A 20,886-nucleotide genomic window follows, 5' to 3' on the forward strand; every position below is an offset into this window, starting at 1 on the left:
TTTCCATACAAGTATCAACTCTTTTACATTTGAGTTTCACTTAAAATGTCCATTTGGATCTAGGGATCTGAAAAATAACAGCTGATGAAACAATTATTTTCCTAATAAAGTTGATATTAATCATAACATGGCACTGATGTGTTTTGTATATGTTAGTCCAATCTAACAAACATTCATTGTCTATAAGATCATATCCAGCCCAGGGTCGTAGTGTAGCTGGATCCCACACAGAATTACTGTGCACAAAACAGGAAGACAGGAGCACACCCTATGCGTGGTATCAGTCCATCATTGGGCATCACATACTCCCCAGTCACTCACACAAATGAGTAGCCAATCCTCCAACATGTGTTTCTGGACTGTGGGATGAAATCAGAGCACCCAGAAGAAACCCATACTGACACAGGGAGAACACACCAAACTCCTTACAGGTAGTCACACAAGGTAATGGCTCAAACTTAAAACTGAATGGAAACGTGTGACGTTGATTCCACTTGTTCTGCTACAACAACAAAAAGTTATTTATTTATTTATTTATTTATTTATTTAAGCAAAATAGACTTGGCTTATCTGTCCAAGAATGCTTGGGCCCCTATTTGTTCACATGTTCCTGCAGCATATTATCAGTTAGAGAGCGTCGCTATTCCTTGGCTTTTTCTTCCACAAGCCCCAGCAGCATCGCGTCCGCCTCCAGCAGCGTGGTGTCGACGGCGGAGCCCAGGAAGCGCGCGCTGAGCTCCAGGTCCCGGAGCCGGAGCCTGACGCTGCTGCCGCGTCGGAACCGCACTCCGTCCGTCGCGGGCCGCCGGCACACGCACGGAAACTTCCCGCCGAAATCGATGTACAGATCGTCCCCTACCACACGCACTATCCGACCGATCACGATTTTGTCCTCTGCTGGGCCCATCTGCATGAGAGGCGAGCGGCGCAGCAGTGCGGCAAAGGAGTCGGTGGATCCGGGAGAGGAGCCTCGTGGCACGGCGGAAGACCGGGGGCGGTGTCGGGTCAGGGATTCCTGCTGGAGATCCAGCTCCGAGTGCTGCTCATACGCAGCGGCGAATCCTGTCCTCGGTGGTGGCGGCTTCTCTTGTGTTTCTCCCGACTCGGAGTTGCAGGATCTCCGCGGCGTTAAAGTCGTAGGCTTAAAGGCGTTTATAAAAAGTCGGTGTCGTACTGCACTCACAACCTTGTGACAAAAACACGCCATGCTGCTCTTTAAAGCAAACCGTTGAACCACTAGGTCTTCGTCAGCGGAGTCACCCTCCCGAAGCACGGGGCTATTACTGCCACCTATAGTACAGTACAGATTACGCCATTCTTTAAGCAAGAGTTTTGGCTAATTTGTTATGAGTGCATGTGTGTTGTCCAGTCACAATAAAACTAAACACACACATAAATTCTTTGCCCACTTGGCACTATCCGTTTATATCATTCAAACTACAAAATTGCCAGCTTGGAGTTTCCTGTCAGGTTTGCTAATTTGCTTCTGTAGCTTCCAATCAGGGCTGCCAGGTTTCTTCTGTAGTTTTCAGACAAAAAGTACAAAAAAGCATGGTAAAATGTATTAAAACAACCAAAATACTAATAATATTGAATTACAGGTGATGTAAATTTTTATATTCTTCCTCGAAGAAACTACCTTGGCGTTTTGTATTTGAAAAAGAAGGGTTCTAATAAGTAGCTGGTATTCGCCAAGAATTGGGACAGATCACATATTTTTCAATGGACAGCGTCACGAAAGTATATTTAAAGAGGACCTTAGCGCAAGAATTAGAACAGAGCCTACCTGCTTTTCGCTTTCGCATTAAACGGTCCCTTTGCTCTTCGGCTACCGTAGTGACGCGCGTATGCGTTGTGTAAACGTCGCTGAATGCAGACGGTGTGAATTTGGACTTCGACTAAACAATAAAGAACATGGATATTATAGTGGTTTCTCCCTCTTTTCGGTTTGTTAACCTTACTATGGAACACGGCTCCACGGTCAGGGAGCTAATAGGACTACTGTCCTCTAAAGACGTAAGTAACATTTTGTCACTTTATAAGTATTTTCTCTGTGCTTGATTCGGTGTCACATTATAAGGAGTTGTAATTTTCTGAAAAATTTTAAATGATATTTTTACCGTAAAATTTCTGAGGAAATCTAGGGACGCTGATGCTGTTGGTTCTTATTCGTTGTTTCCTGTTCCACTTTAAGTGTACGTTAGCTATCCGTTTCATCATTTAATGTGGATCGAAAAATTCGAATAAGGGCAGTTTCAGCAGCAAAGAAAGGAAAATTCGTCTTCCGCAAATAAGGTACAAAGGTACACCCGTCGTTCACCTATTGCCAACAGAATGAGGCAAGTAGAGCTGGACAATGTGAAATTTATATCACAATATATTTCTTAATTTCGGTCAATGCATTCCGATATCAACATGGAAAAAAAAGCCACAGAAAAACTAACAAGAACTCAAAGTAACGTGACACAACTATCAAACAAAAACTTCTTTCCTTTGTCAATATAAATATTTTTAAACTAACATTAAAATTGAGTGCACTGAACCAATGGCAGCACCTTGTAATGAACATCAGTCAGTGACAGATGCTGTAAATGTGTATTTAAACATTTTATATTGTGATATTTATAGATATTGAATTATTGTCCAGCTCTAGTGACAAGGGGACACTAAAGCACTAAATACTGAACAGCTGCACATGGCCCTAATATCACAATATCCGGTGCTAGGCATCAACTAGGGGTACTTACTTTTTTTTAAGAATACCTTTTAGAACAGTGTGGATAGTAGTTGCCACCCTAAACAAGTCATTTTCGGTTTTCTTTTAGGGTTTCCTGTCCTCAGATTTCTATGTGAAGAACAATGGACATATACAAAATGACGATTATGAACTCCAGGCTGGAGCTCTGTATCGTGTGGAGCCTCGTCTTTGTGGTGGCAAAGGGGGTAATGTACACTTATAACATAGTTTTCACTTCATTGTTAAAGTAAAATCATTTTATTGAAGTCCCTGTTTGCAAGAGCTGCAGTTTTTAATATTTTAATATTTCTTAACACCATTGACCCGTCAGAAACAACCAAACACTATGTGCTCTGAAATCATAAACCTGGATGTGACAGAGATATCATACTAAACACTTATTTGATTAAACACTTTCATTCCAAAGTCTGGGACCCTTCATTCAGGGTCTACAAAATGTGTTTTATGTATTTTTATATATTCATATATTATGTGAGCTTTACTTTAGAGTTAATATACATGTAAAAATTAATCACTTAAATATTTTGTGCTTCTTTTTGGTGTTATAAATTAATTATTGCTCCTTTTTAATATTTCTCTGCTCACTTTGCTGATTTTCTGTCCCTGTGACAGGTTTTGGCTCTATGCTGAGGGCTCTTGGGGCTCAGATTGAGAAGACCACCAACCGCGAGGCTTGTAGGGATCTGAGTGGCCGGAGACTTCGAGATGTCAATCATGAAAAAGAGTAAGTGCATAATATCTTTATGGCTTTCTCTAAGCTCTTGTTTTAATATGGGGTAATATGGGATAGCATCTTATTCCAGGGGCATGTAATATATGAAGTCTAAATAGTTTTAGGTTTAGTATATAGAATATGATCTTTTTCTCACTGGTATATTAGTATAACATTATATACAACTGGGGATGTTAATTTTTTAAAAACATTTTAGGAATGCATTTGAAAATGAAAGTAGGAGCTTAAAGTTGGTGATGGCTGAAGCCATACAGTAATGTTTTGTTTTTGTGTTTGTATTTGGGCAGGATGGCAGATTGGCTAAAGAAGCAGGCAGAGCGAGAAGCAGAGAAGGAGCAGCGGCGCTTGGAGCGCATTCAGAGGAAACTGGCTGAACCCAAACATTATTTCACAGATGCAGACTATGAACAGCAGTGCCATGACCTCTCTGAAAGATTGGAGGATTCTGTATTGAAAGGTTTGTTTCTGTAGTCTACATTAAGTTCCAGTTACACATAGGAGTTCCTGATCAAGTGGTTTTGCCCCTGATCCAGATCTGAGTCATTTAATATTGAGTATGTTCCAATATTGATTGCCTATATTCTAAAAAAAAAACTGTTGCAGTGTGCACACTTTAAGTACATTAGTTATTAAAACCAATCCAATGATTGACAACAAAATATCTCTGCACTGCATTAAGAAAAAAAAATGCCTCCATCCAAGATACAAAATACTTTTACAAAATATCAAAGTAAACAGAGTTTCTACAAATTACTTGTGTTCATCTTAGTGCATAATTGCATTAGTAAAACTAGAACTCTCAAAATGAAAGTGCTGTTGGACTAGTTTTGTTCTCCAATTTAACACTTTTCATATTGTGGACGTTTTAGCAGTGTCCAGCCTTTTTATTACACCTGTGTCATCACTGACTTGTCATCAAAGCAGATACGGATCATTTATAAAATTATTTTATTGGCCCCAATACAGATCCTTGACATTGCATCATGACAGTCCTGCATTACATTGGAAACGAGGGATATACCTAGTTTTAAGTCACACAAAATGTAGTAATTATTACAAGGCCAGAATGTAACTTCTGTCTATTCTGTCTAGAATAATAATTTTGGTGTAATCACTACTAGAGATGTGTAGTTTGTGTCACCTTGCAAACCAGGAGTGACCAAAGCTGGACTGAAAGATCGGTAAAAGAAATACTCCATTTTGGGCTTGCTCACTACACATAATCAGTAAAATGTAAACACATTTCAAGCTGATAATAGTGATAGTATAGTGATGTACTTTCTTTATTGCAGTCTCTTTTTTTATTATTATTAATTTTAAAGGAGATAAAATTAATATCTAAATATACTTTGAGCCCTTCCCTAATCCCCTATTTTCCAAAAATGCACCCGATATAGAAGGGCAGAACTAAAACTGGGTTCTTTTGTTACAGGTATGCAGGCATCCTCCAGTGGACTGGTGCAGGCTGAGGAAGGACCTAGTCGCAAACGTCCAGCAAAGAAAAGTGAAAATTCACCTACAAAGAAAAAATGCTTCTGGTAAATAAATATGTAATTATTCATGGTATTGAAGTATGTTCATGAAGTTTTATCATCCAGCAGTTTTTTTTATTGAAGAGATTCTTTTAATCAAAAGCATTCCAGAACAAAGTCTGATCCATCAGGTTTATGATCTGATCCTCACCAATTTTTGTCTGAACATGACCGCTATCAAATTGATAAAGTAAATAGCTGTTACATAATAATAGTGCCTGTTAAGCTATCTTGTGGCACAAGTGAGTGTTAATGTACACACCAATAATATATTCATTGTTAGATTTCAGTAGTTATTCTACATGACATTCTACAATATTGATCAAATTAGTCATTATTCATTCATTATCTGTAACCGCGTATCCAGTTCAGGGTCGCAGTGGGTCCAGAGCCTACCTGGAATCATTGGGCACAAGGCGGGAATACACCCTGGAGGGGGTGCCAGTCCTTCACAGGGCAACGCAGACACACACATACACACATTCACTCACACCTACAGACACTTTTGAGTCACCAATCCATCTACAAACCTGTATTTTTGGACTGTGGGAAGAAAGCAGAGCACCTGGCGGACAACACACCAACTCCTCACAGACAGTCACCTGGAGCGGGAATTGAACCCACAACCTCCAGGCCCCTGGAGCTGTGTGACTGCGACACTACCTTCTGCACCACCATGCCGCCCCAAATTAGTCATTATCTGATTTTTAAACAGTTCAGTATAGAGATTTCGATTTTCACATATCTATCCTTCAAGTGTGTGGTTGTGTGGATAAAGAGCTGGAAAAACACAGTGACTGCAGTCATCACATTATAAACATACATGCACAAAAGAAAATAGCACTTCAGAACTTGTATCAATGTAAAAATGCTTTCAGACAACATCTTAAAGTGATTGGTCTTACAACGTTCTAATTGATATAAAGTATATTTGTTGTCAGCTTGTCTTGGCCAGATTAGAATTTTTTAAAGATGATGATAAAAATGGATGTTAATAGTAGTAGTAGTAGTAATAATTCTGACTTGAGCAGAAACAAATGTTTGAGAAATTATGTGAATCTTGATCAGTGTGAATAGTTTGGTCCTGTTAGATTGAGACAAATATTGCAACAGCTAATGTAATATTTCGGAATCCCCCAGGACTGGTCTCGAGGGCCTGGACAACATGGACAGTTCAGATACAGACAGTGATGAAGGTGAAGTTCAGGCTTGTTTCTTCTCTTCAGCCTCAGCCTGCACCTCTGGGGCTTCCTGTTGCACTCAGCCAGCTGTTGTACCAGCAGTTACCAGCAGAGAGAGTGAGATGTCTGAGGTTCAGGCACAGCCAAGCTGCAGCAGTTCCAGTAGTAGCCCAGCACCCTGCTTGCCCCAGCATAGCGAGGAAAAAGAAGCAGAGGAAGAACAACCCACAGTTGAAGCAAACACCCAGAACAATAGCAATGGACAGGAAACTGAGAAGTCCATTGTCACAAAGACAGAGGACATGGGAGAGAGCCAAAGCTGTCCAGCTGACAACATAGTTAAACAACCAATAGAAACAGTGGTAAAATCACCTTATATTACACACAGTCTGTGTTTTTTGTAGACAATTAGCCAATAGATTGTTGTTTGTCAAGTTGGTAATTTAATTTTTTTTTATTTAAATAAATTTGTGCTTAACCAGTGACTGCATTTTCAGTGTTGCATTGGAGCTATGTGAGGCTAATATACACTATATGGACAAAAGGAAAGAGAAATGTGCTGCTCTGATAGTAGGTAACTTGACACTATATTTTGGAACATTGCTGTGATGACTGGATGCCATTCAGCCACAAACATTTAATGAGGTCAGGTGTTGATGTTGGTTGTTTTTTGCTGAATCACAAAGACCACTTAATCTCATTCAAATAATATTGGATGATGCTCCTTTACTCCAGTGAACACTGTTCCTTTGCTTCACATCCAAATGATGGTTGGGGCTTTATACCATTTTAGCTAAAGCTTGCCTTGTGTAGTTTTTCCAGCAATTGTACAACTAAATGTCTGCGTCAGCAATGGATGCACCTTATCTTATACACCAATTATACATGTGTCTTCAAAGTTTGGATCTATAGTGTGTGTAGTAAGGCATAAGCATCCCTTATTGCTCCTGTAGCTCCAGTGCAAATCTAAAGTAGCAAATTTCAGATGTCAGACATATTTTGGGGCAGGGAAAATCAACATATAATTTAAGCTTTTAGGTGTAGGCTTTTACGGCGCGTGTGTGTAACATTTTTACTGATGGTTACATTCTCTCATTCTATTTTTATTTCTCTCCTCTTTTTCGCTATCCTTCTCACAGCAAACAGAGGGAGACTTGAATCTGCTTTCTGTGAATTGTGTGGAGGATCTGGAGGTGCTAGGTTTGGAGCGTCTTAAGGCTGAACTCCTGCAGAGGGGGATGAAATGTGGAGGAACTCTACAGGAACGAGCTGCTCGTCTCTTCTCAGTCAGAGGCCTGAATCCAGAACAGATTGATCCTGCATTCTTGGCCAAACCCAGCAAGGGCAAGAAAAAATAGCAAGAACTGACTATTTTAAGCCTCACTTCTGTTATGTGGTGATGTATCATGTGGTTCTTCACATATAGTTTAATGTAGGCCTCTTAAATATCCCATAAGAAAGGGTTTTTGTATTTCATGCAATAGTCATAATTTTATAATAAAAATATTAAAATAAATTCATAATGAATGGTGAATTCATTCCGCATTCCAAAGGGAATCTTGCTTAAATCTTGCTTGATTAAAGGGGTATAGTCAGTCAGTAAATAAAATATTCAGTAAATGTTAGCTGGATTAGATGTGTGTGGATTTTTCTTTCTTTTGTACATTTCATTTAGTAAAGTAAAAATGCACATTTCTAGGAAGTTTGTGGAGGTTTTTTATTATATAAAAATTCTGTGGAGTAAAGAGAGTAGAGTGTGATTCTAGTAGTAGTTTGTGTACCTGACAGTTATCTTGCCACTGCAGAATTAATATATATTTTATCTATACATTATATACTCAAGTTTTTCTCAACCTCTTGCTGCATCTGAATAATTGAAAAGCAGTTCTTGAATTTCACCTGCTCTGTAGCTCAAAGCCTCACTAAGAAAATTTACTGGTATGTAGCTTTGGATTGTTACTAGATTAGGCAACATCCAGGAAAGCAAATAGAAAATCAGGTTCAACTATTTGGACACCAGTTTTAATCATATGGAAGAATTTTTATGCTGCTTAATGCAAATAATACCAGACAGAACACCATAATAATGAATGTGTCTCACAAGTAACACATGGTACCTCATCATACTTGTGTCAATTATTACATACTTGTGCCACAGATCTTTACACCAAAAGGGTCGCTGATTTGCTCATTGATATATATATATATATATCTCAGTGGCGGATGCTGGTCTTTCAAGGAGGGGAAGCTCAATTTCGGCCTACATCATAAAATGTGTCGGTTTATAAATATATATATATATATATAATGTGTGTGTGTGTGTGTAATCAGTCCCTGCTGCCACTTGTGCTGTCTTCAAGCCCTCCTCAGACATTCATAATTAGAGTTTTGAATTTAAATTTCAAAGAGTTTTGTGAAAAACATTAAAATCATTCAATTGGCGTTTGATTGGGGAACAAAAGGTGCCTACACCTTTCCCCTTTTTAGAGTTTTTGCACCATGACATACATGCCCCCAACTCAGAAAGACTGCATTCATTTAAAAAAAATCAGTTTAATTACATTCTGGTGATATTCATGTGTGTTTATCTTGTAATTATTTTATTTGCAAAATGACTCAGCTTGAAAATCCCACCCTGTAAGTTGATTTGTATTCATATTTGTGATTTAAGAAATGTTGGTCATCTGAATTTACCTCTTCAAGTCTGTTTTCGTAACACCGCAGTGTGCTGAAATTCTCAGCCATGCCACTTATGCCTGATTATTTTGCTCAGGATACGTCTTCTAGAATGCATTTAAAAAGTTAATAAATAAACCTTGACATGTTAAAATGATAGTAAACATATTTTCCATTGTATTGGTTGCTTAATAAGTTACCTTACAGCAATAATATAAAACTCTGTCAAAACCGTAGATGAGTTCTGTCTGGTTTATCCTCCGCGTCAGCAGAGGTCAGTAAAGACTAAAATAAGACTTGTCTAAAGTCATTTTCAAAATGGCCGTTGAAAGTATGAAGTGACATCCCAGGACAGTATTTTTTGGAATTTTAAAGCGTTATTTTTGTGTATTTCAGAGATTTAAATAGTAGCTGAAACGAGAGTAAACTAAGTGTCGATAAAACGTTTTTATTCGAACGTGTCTAAAGTGCAGTGCAAACAGAAACAGCCGGTTATTTGCGTGCTTTCAACCCCATGTCTTTCCCGGCTCCGCGGCCGCAGCCACCCCAACTCCCCCGGGTTGTGCTCCGGACGGTAGAGTGTCAGCAGGGCGCCGTGAGGGCAGTGCGGTTTAACGGTAAACACCACAAAGACCTCTATGGTTCAAATATCTTCCTAGAGAAAAAGTTCACTTAATAAAATCTCCTTTTCTCAAATATGAGTCGACTTTGTTTTAAATGGCCCACAGTATTTGAGACTATAAGCTAAAAATGCTAGAACTGTTGATTTTGTTAATATTAACGATTTTCGTTAGTGATGAATACAGTAATCCTTGGCACATTTATCGCTTTCCAAATGTTTAAGTATATTCTCTGCAATGTAATATAAAAAAAATAATTGCAGACTAGGGTCCAGTTCCCAGCTTAGGCAGGAACATACTGCCAGTAAGAGTCCTTGAGCAAGTCTTTTAAAACTGCACTTGCCTGTACCATGTTTAATTTACCCTGTCAGAATTTGAAGTTCTAGTAACTAAGCAATTGGAACTAGTAATATGATATAAGCTGTGGGTGACTTATATTTAAATATAACTGAGAAACAGTACCTACCTAAGCACTCAGTACAAGTCAATATTCTAACAAAAAAAAACTTTACTTTTCAGCTGATGGCAACTACTTTCTGACTTGTGGCAGTGACAAAAGCCTGAAGTTGTGGAGTGTGAGCAGAGGCACGCTGTTAAAAACCTACACTGGCCATGGCTATGAAGTGTTGGATGTTGATGGGTACATACTTTCTGAATCCATTCTGTTTGTTTAAAAAAATAAAATAATAACAATAAGAAATACGAATAAAATTCTATACTCATGAGCCGTTCTCATTGCTTTTCTTGGAGTGTTTGTTATATTTGTTTATAAAGTAGCAAAAAAAAAAAAAAAAGTTTTGGTACTAGTGCAGTAGTATCATATATCATATATAGCTTTCTATATGAGACAGTTAAGCTATTATAATGTGTGCCCAATGTCAACATGGGGACAAGTAAATTTTGAAGACAGAACTGTGTTCTTTGCAGTTATAGAGCTCCAACCAATACTTTAATAATGAGCTGCAGTGGAAGTATATTCCAGAACTAATCGTCCAGCATCCAGCCCCTGATCTCAAGAATGTTTGTGTGTATATAATGTTAAAAAGTCTTGTGTCTAAATGCAATCAAATCCTTAAAGAAATGTTCCAACATTTAGTTTAAAGCATCCCGAAGATATGTAGAAGCTGTTACTGCTGCTAAGAGTGACACATTGTTAAGCCCATTCATTTTGTAAGAAATATTGGATGAGCCTTTCTTCATATACTTTTAAAAGTATAGTATATTTATCTAGACCTACTTTTATTTTAAAGATTTAATGGTTGGCTCTTCTGTTCTTCCAGCTCATATGATAACAGCCAGCTGTGCTCCTGCAGCTCAGACAAGACTGTGATCCTGTGGGATGTTGCGACTGGGCAGGTCACACGCAAACTTCGCGGACACGCAGGGGTAGGAAGAGTCTACTAGTGTACTTTGGCCTTCCTTCAGTTTCCGACTCTCAGCACAATACTATTAATGCAAAGTATTGCAAATTTAATCTTTTAGATAAAGTGAATGAGAAGTTGTGTCCTTGAGTTTTGTTGAGCTGTAAAGTGGGGTTTTGTTAGCAGAAATTTGTGATGATATTATCAGTTCATAATATGCTGTGTGCGCAGCAGGTAGTGTCGCAGTCACACAGCTCCAGGGACCTGGAGGTTGTGGGTTCGATTCCCACTCCGGGTGACTGTCTGTGAGGAGTTGGTGTGTTCTCCCCGTGTCCGGTTTCCTCCCACAGTCCAAAAACACACGTTGGTAGGTGGATTGGTGACTCAAAAGTGTCCGTAGGTGTGAGTGAACGTGTGTGTGTCTGTGTTGCCCTGTGAAGGACTGGCGCCCCCTCCAGGGTGTACTCCCGCCTTGTGCCCAATGATTCCAGGTAGGCTCTGGACCCACCGGGACCCTGAATTGGATAAGCGGTTACAGATAATGAATGAATGAATGAATGAATGAATATTAAAACAAACTGAAGATCTGAATTAAACATTAATTATTACAAACCTAACTTTGAAAATAATTATATGTGTAGCAAAACAATAACATTTGTTGTGTAGTGTGGCCTACGTCTGTATTTTCTCATATTGAATCATTTGTTTTTCTTATGTAGAGAGTGAACAGTGTGAAATTCAATGAAGAAGCTACAGTGATGCTCTCAGGTGAGTCTCCCCTGTGATCAGTCCTCTTTCTAAATGTGTCCAGCTTTAATTATTTTTTCACACCTTTGGACATTGCTATGGTATCCAATTGAGAAACAACTGACTTTCTTGCATGTGTATAGTTGCTATTTTTCATGTGTTGTTTCAGGCTCTATAGATGGTACGGTGCGTTGCTGGGACACACGATCCAGGAGGATGGAGCCTATTCAGGTCCTGGATGAAGCACGGGATGGTGTCAGCAGTCTGAATGTTGTTGAACATGAACTGCTGACTGGGTGAGGAATAAACTTGTATTACTTATCATACACACACAAACACACACATATATATGTACAGCAGTATCATTCTCTGCTCTTTTGAAAAGGCTTTTACATTAGATGTTGGAATGTTCTCTAGATTTTGTTTATTCAGCCACATGAACATTAATATGGTTCAGCGCTGATTGATGAGGAATAATTCTGAATTAGTTCTGAATCATTAAATATAACTCTTAACAAACAACTGTCTAATTCAGCCCAATAAAATGTTATTATGCTTTATCCATGTAGAGAACATAATTCAACTACTATACAGCCCAATGCTCAGGGAATATATACTTATGTGCTGTTGCTCCAGAGTCTCATATGCACAGCAAATTCACTAGTGCTAAATCAACACTATTAGTGTTAAATTAACACTGTAAGTGTAATAATTTAACACTCTCAGTGTTAAGTTAACACTAATAGTGTGGATTTGACACTGGAGAATTTTCTGTGTGCTATTGTCCAAAGCTTTTATTTAAAAAAAAAAATAATTAATGCTTCTATGTTCATATCCAGTCATTTCTGACTGGCCCATTCATCAACTGTTTAAAATAATTCATCAGTTCTATGGCCTAGTAATACTGTCATCATACTGTCTCCCCTCCCTAATATTTTTTTTTTTTATTGTTACTGTACATGTCTTGCATTGTTACACATATTGCACTTTTGCACTTAGAGAGTGTTCCAAATCCTAGTGAGCTGTCTAACTAGAGAGCATTTTACGCCACACTGTGTGCGCTCCCAACACATAGGTTGTCTTTTTTTAGATACCTCATTATGCTCTCTCCTAAATATCTTTGGCAGATTTTAAGGCAGCATGGAACCCTTTTTTTTTGCCATGAAGGTAATCCCATGATGCAACACAAGAACCACCTCTGTCCATTTCACTCTTCTACCAGAGCAAAAATAATTAAAATCATGATAAAAGCAGGAAGAATAGAATCCACTGCACTGAAACACTGAGACCTCTCTAGTCACTGAGGTAAGGTAACTAGTTGCTGAGGTAACCGGTTTTGTGCTGTGCATGGGAACAAGCCGTGAACCAATCGCTCTCTAACTAGAGCGTCTCTATAATCTGCCTCATGAGGACAGAAGGCCATTAGAATGCTGCCTACTTAAACAGCTGTCTATGTAGTCAGTACCTACTTAGGCAGTTCACTAGGCTTTGGGACAGACATTTAATGTCAGGGGGACGTGAAGGGCGGACTAACGGAGGTGGACGCACACGGTACAACACAGATAATTTATTAATGAAATAACAAAACATACACAAACGAACTAGAGGGAAAACACCAAACGAGGAACTGGAAACAAAACGAGTAGGAATATGGAAAAACACGACTTAGAACATAGCAAAAGAGCACGAAACAACACTACAGGACTGGGGCATGAAACGAGTAAGAGAACAACACAAAACAATACAATAAACAAATCAAACAAATGACCGATAACAGGAAGTGACAACAACGGAACTTAAATACATGAACAAACAAGACACACCTGACACAGATAACAAGGGTAAATGACAAAGGCAGGACAAAGGCAGAGACATGGACAATAACAGACAGACAGAGCCACATGGCGGGGGAAAACAAACAAGATTGGGCCAGGATGTGACATTTAGTCTTTTATGAGTTGTTTTTTGTAGAACCTTGGTCCTTGAGAACTTTGGTCCTGTGTACTGTGCATACTGCATGTGGTTGAAATTAATTGAAGTTAAATTTACTTTGAGTTCATACAACCTCAGTGTGTATAATCTACAACCTGTGTTAGCAATAAGTATACCAGCTGTGTTACAAATGATTTAATATACTGTATGAATATGGCCTTTAATGTGTTAGCATAGTTTTAAAGTAGGACTATTCTGGTGTTGAGATGTGAATATATTCTCTGTATGTTTGTTAGTTCTGTAGATGGCAGACTGAGACGCTATGATCTACGAATGGGTCAGCTGCATGTGGACTTTATCAGCAGTGAGTGTTTCTGATAATAAATGTGCACCTTACTGCTCACAGCAGGTTTGGATCATCCTTAATTTGTTTCTCTGTCTTTGTCTTTATGGTGTGATGCAGGTCCGATCACGTGTGTGTGTTTCAGTCAGGATGGCCAATGTTCTTTGAGCTCCAGTCTGGACGCCACAGTGCGTCTTCTTGACAAAAACACAGGAGAGATGTTGGGAGAGTAAGTCAGCCAAACACTCTTTTACTCTCTCTTTATCTTTTTCTTTAGGTGGGTTTCTATCCAAAACGTTCGCCTATGTTTTGAGTAAGAATATCGACAGAATCAAAATAAGTCCTTCAGATGACTTAGGCACAGTGATCAGGGATGTCATAGAAATGAAGAAGGAGAGATCTCTGAGTGGGTTGTTTATGTCAAAATCACACTTTATATCAAAAAGCTTGATTTAGTATTTTTTGGTTGTGTGTCTGTGTCATTTCTGTGGCACAGAACTTGTTCTTAATATTTTGAGTGGAAAATGCTGTGTCTCTGACTTTTGCTCAGTGCTGCTGTGTGTCTAACTATATTCCACACATGCTTTAAAATAAGAAGCTTGGATGCTGGTGTGAGAACAAAGTCATCAAATTCATAGAGGAGAGAAGAGGAAGGAGAGTTTGGGGGAGTCCATTAAAAGCCCATGGTCACAGGATCAGTATGGGGCTCTGGCGCTCCCTTTGTTGCATGCGCAGTATTTATAAACCAGCTGAAACGTCATCATTTATTTGAGAAATGCTCTTTCATCAGCCTTTTGCGCATTTGTGCTTTAGCCATATTCTGCATTTTCTACCTCGTTTGAGCGTGAATCTCTTTTGGCAATATTTGGTTGTTTTTTCTAATTTTCCGTTTTCCATCCAGATTTTTTAGTGCACATTTTCATAATTCCCAAAAACTCTGAGTACTCTCTTAACTGAGAGAAGCTTTGCTGTGACAGTTATAAATGTTGTCTCTGACTCTGCTCCACTGTCTTGTGGTGTTCTGCAGGGTTCGTTTCTGGGGCTGTTGTTATTTTCACTTTACATGCTGCTTTTGGGGCAGATCATATAGTTTGAATATTGCTTAGCATTTATTTTCTGATGATATCCAGCTTCATCTTTCATTTAAACCTACTGAAATCCAGAATTTACATAGGCTCATTGACTGTCTGGATGGTATCAGGGACTGAATGATTGAGAATTTCTTACAGCTAAATGTTGATAAGGCAGAGGTTCTAATTGTTACTCCTAATAAAGTGACTTCTGTGATCAAAAAATCTCTTGGGCTTCTTTCTCCTGCTGTCCACTCTAGGTGTTATATTTGACCAGTCCTTGTTGTTTGACACACGTTAAACAGCTGACAAGGTTCTGTTTCTCTCATCTGAGAAATATTAGTAAGTTAAGATCTGTAGTTTCAAACGCAGAGCTAGAGATGATTATTCCTGCTTTTATTTAATCTCACATTGATTATTGTAATGCACCCTTCTCCTTACTTAGCATGTCTGCTCGTAACTGCTTGCAGGCAATACAGAATGGTGCAGCTAGTTTGCCTACTAAGCCAAATAGATGATCTCATATAACACCATTATTAATATCTCTGCATTGACTTCCTTTCGAGCAAAGGATTTAGTTTAAAATTCTTACCCTTTCTTATAGAACTTTACATGGTGCTCCCTTTTATATAGCCAATCTACTTCATCCACACGTATCAGTGCGCTCCCTTAGGTCAAGTAACTCGAATCTGTTCTCTGTCTGCGTTCCCAACTGAAGACCAGTGGGGATCGAGCATTTGAGGTTGTTGCTCCTAAATTATGGAATACGCTACCAAACTTTTTAAGAGTTGCTGATTCAGTGGAGACTTATGTTTGGTCATTTTAGATTATGTAGGATTACCTAGTTTGTAAAGCACTTTGTGACTGTTGTCTGTGATAAGTGCTGTATAAATAAATTTTACTTACTTACTTACCACCTTAACCAGTCAATATTGATGATGCCTACACACTCTGAAAGGCAATGTCTACAATTGTGGGGAACTGCATGTCTCTCTGCTTTGTTTACATTCAGAAGCTCTGTGTCTTTTTAAAGTGGGACAGTATGTTTGAGGAGAAAAACAACTGTTGTGTGTATGTGGCTGGAGTTTACATTGTCTCTAAGTTTTAATTCACTGTTTACCAGAATTACCGTAGGAAATTCATTAGTATTTAGGTTTAGTATAATTAGATTGCTAATTTTATTAGCTTTGTGTATGCTTGCTACTCCTGTGCAGGTACACTGGGCATAAGAATAAAGACTATAAATTAGACTGCTGTTTATCCAACAAAGACACTCATGTGCTGAGCTGCTCAGAGGATGGCCATGTCTACTGCTGGGACCTGGTGGAGGTGCGTTAGTATTACTGATACATGTGATGCAATAGAACCTAAACTACTTGCCAAAATATTCCCTCCTATTTGATGCTAGTTTAGAGTTTTGTGTTGTATTTCTTGGCCCAAACCACTTTGTCTCCTGTTTGCAGTGCTGGGTCTCAGTATGAACACCTGATATTTTTCCAGCACCTTGAGGAAATTTTGCTGAATATTACTAAAAGTATATTGGATAGTAAATGTACACAGCACCATTTAATACATCCTCTACAAGGAAAACATAAATTAGGAATATTTCTGCAAATTATACTGCAGATTTTTTCTTTGTTAAATCAGAGTTAGAATACAAATACAACATGCAATAACTTTTCACAGTTATTTTCCTTAATGTGTCAAATTCAACAAGTAAACAATAATGTAATTGCACATAGCAGTGTGCAATGTGTAAAGTAAGATCTGTGTAAAAGACATTTAAAAAGTTAAAAAGACTTATTTTTTTGAAAAATTTTGAAACAATTCCCAGTTACAGTGTATACTTTAATGTTGTGGTTAGTATGCTGTTTTAATTAGAAAATGACTTATACTCATATTCAATAATTTCTTTCCTGACACATTTAGCAACTGTTAAATATAAATAATCAGTCATATTGCACTTTCTGCTTCCAGGGATCACTCACTCTGAAGCTGCCTGTTGGAAAGGCCGTTGTCCAGTCTTTGTCCTTCCATCCGACAGAGCCCCAGCTGTTGACCTCCATGGAGGGGCGTGTGCAGGTTTGGGGGACAGAGCCAGAGAACACAGAGGAGCAAAATATCATGGCTGACCAATGACTAGTCAGTGTCATTAGATGAGCTGGACTCATTACCCTAAGAACTTGTGTAAATTTATTTTTGCAGTAATGCACATATTGTTATACTCTTTGTATTACACTGACTGAATAAACATGTTTAAACAGGCTTTTAAAAGCTTTCAGGTGGTCCTCATAAAATAATTTACTGTAAGTTTTATCGTTTGGGGACACAGTTTTGAAGCATCACTTATATAAACAAATGTTTTGTCACATGACAAGTTTCCTAGTATTGAGGAATTAATAATCCCATTCATCACAACAACGATTTGAGCATGTAAAAGATTTCTGGTTTTAATAATATCTGTACACAAATATACAGCATAGAGAAATGAAATATTTAACAATAAATAAAAAAATCTTTAAAAGATAAATAAATAATTTAGTGTACATAAATACATTATTACTTCTAGGGCTGTCTTAATTCTTACAAAATGCTTTAGCTCACCAAATACAATTCTAGCAAAGTAAACCAGATCAGAAAATACAACTGCAGTGTTTCATTATACATGTTGCTTATTAACATGGAATGTATTTCTGTATGTTATGTACAGCCTGAGTGAGTCTGAAATGCAAATTTTGTTTGCTGAAGACTGGTCAAGGTTTCTGGCACAATCCTATTAAATGTACAATTTGTATAGCCATCACAACACAGAACAGTGATCAAGCTTAAGATTGTTTTGATGTCCTCAAAAGCAAAACTAGCAAAAGAGAACAAGTCAGAGTCAAAGCTGTTTTGGTCAAAAAGGCAGTTTTCTCTGAAAATGTAGATTTACAATGGAGCTAAATATTTTCCTATTAGCGACCAAACTGCATGCCTTATCAAAACTATGACCCATGTATAATTTCATCAAATACAATCAACAAGCATATACACAAACCTTTTGCTCTGGAACCTGAAATTATGTACGGTCTGAGCCAGTCTGTGAAATATATCATCTCTTGGTCTCCCATTCAGGAAGGGTTTGAGGAGATTTTTGTCAACAAATCACAGACCCTCCCCAGCCAATTAGCCCATGCAGCTGCAAGCAGAGGCTGAGAGCTTCTCCACTTTGTGCCAGCGGTGGGCATTGTCAAGGAAGGCCATGTCCTCATGGCGAGTGGGGCGGCAGCAGGTTGTTTGGTACCCCACTGTATTAGTGTGTGGCAGTGTGCCACTCTGCTGAAGGTTTGCCAGTGTGAGGTCGTGGTTTGACGGCAGGCGGGGGCAGGCACCCACACAGTATTTGAACAGCACCATCTCATCAGAGTCGTATCCCAGGCCCAGGTCTCGCACCTGCAGCAGGATGGAGCGCAGGCCACATGGTGCATCGGCACTGCGGCGTGACCGAACCACACCCTCCTGATGTCCCTGCTCTTCTCCACTTCCTTCTCTTAGCTCCACAGGGTGCTGGGTTCCTTGGTCCCTCAAGGCTGAAACAGACAGGTCAGGTCAAAATAAAATTTCTAAGGCCACAGATATAAATGATGTTCAATGTTCCATGAAATATTGGTAACTAAGCTGAATTGTATACATTATAACGGTATGTAAATCATTGTTTTTAATCCATTGCATTTAAAATGGATGGATTGTACCTTAAAGGAACACTAGGAAGGTTGAATTTTTTTGCTCCTTGGGGTTTCCCTCTAGTGTAAATTATTTTTATAGCAATGTACTAAATTCAGAGGAGGGTGGGTGTGGTTTCCTACACCCTTCTACAAGTTACATAGTGCAGTTTCTGCAACACTGGGCCCAGAGTAGCAATGACAGACTCTGTTTTCATATTAAAGGTCAGTGAAACATCACACAGATACTGAAGTTGTACTTTCAAGGTAAAAATACTAATGTTCCTTTAAGTGTAACATTGTAAGAATATATAATAGGTTATATATATAAGGGACATTATCCCTTTGTGTCGTACCATTAATAACATTGCAGGTGATTGTTAAAAAATAAAATACAGTTCAGTTTGATTATTAAGCATTACATGGCCATACTCAGTTTATTATCTACAAAAACATAAACTACAAATCAGGACTTAGTACTGACAGAATCACAGTATGACATATCTGGGATCATGCACATTCAGGCCAGTGATAAAGATTACCAGTGTCTGTTCTAAAGCAAGGACACTTATTAAATTCATCTCATCTGAATTCAAAGTTCATGACCTCTTGGCTTACCCAGTAGTGTCTGTAGCCAGTGTCCCTCTCCTAGTTGAACACAGAAGAATAGCATTATGAACTTCAGAAGGGATCTCATCTTTTGTTTTTTTCTATATTCTGCTCCTTGTATGGCGAATAGGGGCGAGTCCGTCGATGATGCTGAGGCATTCTGGAGACTTTCATATATATACTCATCTGAGGAGGCACAGGGAAGGGGTTTTGTTTTTGCCCCTCCCTCCCCCACCATCCCTCTCACCTGTGGCCAGGGCAGGTGATCAATTCTAGAGCCAAAGGCCGGTTTGATCTCCAAAAAATGTACATTAAAATGGCACAAAATATTTTATTTATTAATTTTTTGACAGTCACAGGTGTTTTCCAATGCAGGGCCTTGAGCTTATGGGAGATGGTGGTAAATCATGTAGAGCTGGGCAAAACATTCATGTTTATCTGAAAGGCTTTGGATGCAAGGCTTAATATCTTGGGGCTATGAAGGTCCTCTCATGCATATGCGACATGGCCCGGAAATTTTAACATTGTTAAAACCATGAAAGTGGGATGTACAGATGGACGAGTCATAAAAAAAGAACAACATAGACCATGGCAGACATGTTTCTGATACTCCAAGAATGATGACTGTTTTCTGAAATCCAAGCATAAATTTTGGGGATTTTATCAGTATTTTTTTTTTACCAACATTCCTTAAATAGCTAATGCTGGAGGAATAATGGAATGTTTCTGGCTGGCAGTAGGATAAGAGCACAGTCATACGTTTCCCTGTGCTTTATATGGTTATGCTCAGGGGAAGAGCCCTGAAAGGCGTGTACATGGGCATTTATTTGATTTTAATCTTTTTTTTTCTTTCTTTCTATTAGTAAGTATTAATGCCATTTTCACAGTAAATATTTATGAGGGTAGACTGTAGACTGACCACATGCTGTCAGAACCAACACAACTGCAGGGTATCTATTATCGACAAATGTACATGTAGTATAAGATCTGGATTTAATGACACGTGCCCTTTTAGGGACTGAAAGAGGATATTAATCAAGATCTTCAAATATGATATGGTTTATATATATTAATAATTTGTGTACATTAATTTTAATTCAGTTGTCACACACAGTATATTGTCTTGAATTACCAGTGGAAGCAGAAGCCAGTGAGAGGTCTGGTTGTTCCATAATATTCGGAAACTACAGCTGTGCTCTAACCTAGATTTCTAAACGTATGTTACTTCATCATTCGTTGTCTATAACCGCTTATCCAATTCAGGGTTGTGGTGGGTCCAGAGCCTACTTGTGGGAACATATCCTGCGGACAAGGGAAAGCTCACCAAACTTCTCACAGACATTCACCCAGAGCGGCACTTGAGCTCACAACTCCATGACCCTGGAACTGTGTGACAGCGACACTATATCTGCTGCGCCACTGTGCCGCCCTATATAAATTCAAATTAATTAATAATGTTTTACAGTGGGGTGGCATGGTGGCGCAGCAGGTAGTGTGGCAATCACACAGCTCTAGGGACCTGGAGGTTGTGGGTTCAAGTCCCACTCCTGGTGACTGTCTGTGAGGAATTGGTGTGTTATCCCCGTGTCTACGTGGGTTTCCTCTGGGTGCTCCGGTTTCCTC

The 20,886-nt window shown here is 38.8% G+C and overlaps 4 protein-coding genes across 6 annotated transcripts; 2 read left to right on the plus strand and 2 right to left on the minus strand.

Annotated features, from left to right (window-relative positions):
• Positions 1-186: 186 nt before the first annotated feature.
• Positions 187-7,708, plus strand: sde2 (SDE2 telomere maintenance homolog (S. pombe)). 2 transcript variants are annotated; one of them, XM_066656187.1, is made up of 7 exons: positions 187-444; positions 2,826-2,943; positions 3,371-3,482; positions 3,779-3,948; positions 4,924-5,029; positions 6,164-6,566; positions 7,344-7,708. In XM_066656187.1, the coding sequence occupies exons 3-7, from the start codon at positions 3,382-3,384 to the stop codon at positions 7,560-7,562; spliced, it is 999 nt and encodes a 332-aa protein (XP_066512284.1). In that variant the 5' UTR covers positions 187-444; positions 2,826-2,943; positions 3,371-3,381; the 3' UTR covers positions 7,563-7,708. The 2 variants fall into 2 exon arrangements, with proteins under 2 accessions (XP_066512284.1, XP_066512283.1); XM_066656186.1 differs by lacking the exon at positions 187-444 and adding an exon at positions 1,585-2,016.
• mrps28 (mitochondrial ribosomal protein S28) lies at positions 420-1,878 on the minus strand. Of its 2 annotated transcripts, none has more exons than XM_066656193.1 (2): positions 1,787-1,878; positions 420-1,519 (listed from the first exon to the last, which is right to left on the minus strand). In XM_066656193.1, exon 2 carries the CDS (start codon positions 1,205-1,207, stop codon positions 641-643), a length of 567 nt encoding a protein of 188 aa, XP_066512290.1. In that variant the 5' UTR covers positions 1,208-1,519; positions 1,787-1,878; the 3' UTR covers positions 420-640. The 2 variants fall into 2 exon arrangements, with proteins under 2 accessions (XP_066512290.1, XP_066512291.1); XM_066656194.1 differs by lacking the exon at positions 1,787-1,878 and adding an exon at positions 1,640-1,661.
• A 1,484-nt stretch (positions 7,709-9,192) lies between the features above and the next one.
• LOC136678224 (WD repeat domain-containing protein 83) lies at positions 9,193-17,361 on the plus strand. Its single transcript, XM_066656190.1, has 9 exons — positions 9,193-9,497; positions 10,020-10,140; positions 10,781-10,886; positions 11,581-11,629; positions 11,778-11,904; positions 13,837-13,904; positions 14,004-14,112; positions 16,168-16,282; positions 16,931-17,361. The coding sequence occupies exons 1-9, from the start codon at positions 9,395-9,397 to the stop codon at positions 17,090-17,092; spliced, it is 960 nt and encodes a 319-aa protein (XP_066512287.1). The 5' UTR covers positions 9,193-9,394; the 3' UTR covers positions 17,093-17,361.
• Positions 17,362-18,118: 757 nt separating this feature from the next.
• On the minus strand, positions 18,119-19,327 carry LOC136678429 (persephin). Its single transcript, XM_066656482.1, has 2 exons — positions 19,273-19,327; positions 18,119-18,522 (listed from the first exon to the last, which is right to left on the minus strand). The coding sequence occupies exons 1-2, from the start codon at positions 19,325-19,327 to the stop codon at positions 18,119-18,121; spliced, it is 459 nt and encodes a 152-aa protein (XP_066512579.1).
• Between the last annotated feature and the right edge of the window lie 1,559 nt (positions 19,328-20,886).

This window comes from Hoplias malabaricus, chromosome Y, assembly GCF_029633855.1.
Source record: "Hoplias malabaricus isolate fHopMal1 chromosome Y, fHopMal1.hap1, whole genome shotgun sequence".
Classification (NCBI taxonomy): Eukaryota; Metazoa; Chordata; class Actinopteri; order Characiformes; family Erythrinidae; genus Hoplias; species Hoplias malabaricus.